Source organism: Zingiber officinale, chromosome 8A (assembly GCF_018446385.1).
Source record: "Zingiber officinale cultivar Zhangliang chromosome 8A, Zo_v1.1, whole genome shotgun sequence".
Lineage (NCBI taxonomy): Eukaryota > Viridiplantae > Streptophyta > Magnoliopsida > Zingiberales > Zingiberaceae > Zingiber > Zingiber officinale.
This window is the reverse complement of record NC_056000.1, coordinates 134118487-134121606: the sequence shown is the minus strand read 5'-3', so window position 1 is coordinate 134121606 and position 3120 is coordinate 134118487. Positions and strand designations below refer to the sequence as shown.

Sequence of the window (3120 nt, the reverse complement as noted above, 5' to 3'; positions counted from 1 at the left end):
TTTCCATCAACACCGACGACACCGCGACCATCTTCATCCGATTCAACTTTCGGACGAGATCATTATTTTTTAAAATTTCACATCACAATGGCATTATTTTTTTCTAATATGAATACACCCCTTTACAAATTTTAAAAGTCAAAGTGTACCTTTTGAAAATTCAATAATTTTAAATAAGTCCTTTGTATAAATTAACCAGCCTTAAATGTTTTCTTTCTTTCATTGACTTTTCCCACAATTAATCATTAATTGGATCGACCACACAATGACATATATCTCTGTTTTGCCTTAACAATGCCCTCAGGATTTGGTGTGATAGAAGCCGCAGTGACGGAGCCAGCTGGAATGATCCTGAGTTGATCTCAGCCCGGACTGTTTTTCCTTTTTCCTTTCTTGTATTCTTTCTTTTTTTCATCATTGTAGCCTTCTCAATATCATCGGCCTTTGTTGGTACCCGGGCTTTAGTCCGGATAGATTGTTTTTCTAATCAACGAGGATTTAATATTTTAATTTCCCAGTGGCGAATAAAATTTGCCGTGGGAAATCACCTCCGAGTGGATGAAGCAGAGAAATAACTGAGCTTCTACTGATTTGCCTTAACATGCTCATGTTTTCCTCCGATTCATTTCATGGCATAAAAAGGCACTGTCAGTGACAGCTTAAAAGCCCAGCTCAAACCACTACTCCTGCTCGACGTCTTGTCCCTACTCCACAGCTTTATCGTTCTTTCTTTACCGTAATTAACTAGTTTATAAAATTTAACAATCTTCTGCGATTAATGGCTCAGCACTGAACTCATTCGTGCCCTGAATTCTGTCAGATAGTTCTCGCAGAAAGGACCAACAGAACTCCGTTCCAAACGAAACGCACACCAAGATTTAATCAACACACACACACAAGCATGCATAAGTGTATTTAGATCATATACATCAAAGGCTGGGAGATCATGAGCCATGTTGCACCGGCCGCCGGCGCGCTCTGTCACCTTCTCCAGCTCCGGCTTCGAGCGAGAGGGTCGGCGCTCCCGGCCACCCAAGTCTCCCTTGCGATGTCGGTGGAGATCTTGAAGAAGTCCGGAGCATAACTCATCAGCACTAGCTTCTCCTCTTTCTCCTTCTCCCTCGTTGACGAACTACTTGCCTCCTCTGCTTCTATTTCTTCTTCCTCTCCTCCCGATTCTCTTCTCTTGAGCCACCCCTTGGCCGGTGCAGACCGGCATCTCATGAGCATTAGAGCGTTCGGAGGTGGCACGGAAGAATTAGTTGGCGGAGCATTTTGTTCTTCCTTCTCTTCTTCTTCTCCTCCTCCTCCTTCTTCTTCTTCTTCCTCCTCCTCTGTTTCTCTCTCAAGTTTTATTCTTTGGTTCTCTTCCAGCAGCATGAACCACTTAGAGAACACAGTTCCCGACTCGGTGCTGCTCTCGGCCTCCTCCTTCTCGTCCTCCTCCTCCTCCTCGCCGTCTTCCTCATCGGTGGTGCAGTCCACAGCGCCGTGGAACGCACCGAAGCACCGCATATTGAAGCGGAAGCCGCGGAGAGCGCCGACCAAGTGCATGACGTCCTTCTTAAGGCTGACCGCGTCGAGCCAGTGATGCGCCTTCTTGTTCCGGTGCTCGTGCATCCTCTCGATTTCCTCCACCACCGCGATCCAGTTCTTCTGCTCAGCCGGTGGCCGGCGCGGCCGGGACTTGCTCCGGACCTTGATCTGCCCGGCGCAGGTGACCTTGGGCGAAGTCGGCTCGTCGATGACCTCCTCCGAGCTCATCCTCTTGGTCTTGGTCTTGAACAGCGGGCTAACGTGGCCGCGACCGGCACGATGCCTCTTCCCAGCCAAGTCCGCCGGCCGAGAAGGGCTACATATTGGCTTCGGCATCAAGGCCAAGTGTGCCCGGGATGGGAAGCAGACGAGGAGGTCGGCCGGAGCTCCAACGTTGCCGCCATTTCCTCCTCTTCCTTTCATCAATCTTTCTCAATTAATCAGACAACAACTCAATCTTTGTGTATCTCCATCTAATTACCTCTTCGATCGGCTTAATCCTCTGCAATGGTGATGGGAAGAAGAAGCAGCAGCAGTTGGCTTAAAAGGGAGGAGACGCCAGCTTTGGTCTGCTACTTTACCTCATATTTTAGTCTCTCTTGCGGCTTTATCTCTCTTTCTTTCCTGGACTTGCTTTTGGCTTGGCTGGCCTTCACGGGGGTGAGGGCTCGCCCTCTCCTCTCCTCCTTTAGCAGTTAGCGCCATGATTATCAACATATGCATACCTTTCTTCTCTACACCATTTTACTTCTTTTTTAAAAAAATTGAATCACTGCTAGCTAGGCTCTTCTATCAATTTAGTTTAAAGGATGAAGGAAGAAAAGAGAAAGCATGGATGTAATAATGCTATCAAAACCTTCTGCATCACTGTGTTATAATCTATTGTAATGGTAGTACTCCACAATGAGGACAACTTATTATCATTCTTGATTGAGGGTAAAGGCTAGCTGATGAAAGTTTGGTGTGATTAATATTATTGTAATTGTAAAGGTGGGTGCTTAATTAAAGAATAGGTGCAATTATGAAAGAGGCAATGCACTTGAGAGAGTGGCCCTCCCTCAGCCCCAATACTCCTGGCGTTGATTGATGGATAGCTGCTTTGTTTGGGAACCTTCTCAGTAGCCCCTCCTTTTGCATGTCCGGATGTGTCTTCAGGGAATGTAAATTCATCGAGCTGCTATTTGTTTTTTCGGTTCAGTTCTCTTTCTGCGTGATTCATTGATCTTTATGTGTATTTGAAGATTGAGGTCTCATAAAGTGGTTCAACTGCCATCACTATCTATATCTGCATATTTCTGTAGGGACTGTTTTCATTTTGGATCTATGTTTTAACAATATTTTACTGAACCTTAGAGACAAATTTTAGGATTTCTCATTTCTATACCGTTTTTCGCATACACGGAGGTTAATAGCCTTGCTTAGTGGAAGTGGGGGTTAATTGTAATATCCACCCTCAATTTGTCTGAGAGAGGAGAATTCATCATCCGATTAGTCCTCCCAATCTAGAGCTCTCCTTTGACTCTTCTAGTCGATCCACCTGACTTCATAGGCTTAACTAACCTGACTGATCACTCTACTTAGCCA

General features: G+C 45.7%; 1 protein-coding gene across 1 annotated transcript; it reads right to left on the bottom strand.

Moving 5' to 3' along the window:
- Window positions 1-802: 802 nt before the first annotated feature.
- On the bottom strand, window positions 803-2445 carry LOC122010332. The gene has a single exon (XM_042566823.1). The coding sequence runs from the start codon at window positions 1957-1959 to the stop codon at window positions 982-984; it is 978 nt and encodes a 325-aa protein (XP_042422757.1). The 5' UTR covers window positions 1960-2445; the 3' UTR covers window positions 803-981.
- Window positions 2446-3120: the final 675 nt, after the last annotated feature.

Coding starts and splice junctions, on each gene's coding strand:
- LOC122010332 (XM_042566823.1), bottom strand. CDS start 1,959: ATGAAAGGAAGAGGAGGAAATGGCGGCAACGTTGGAGCTCCGGCCGAC.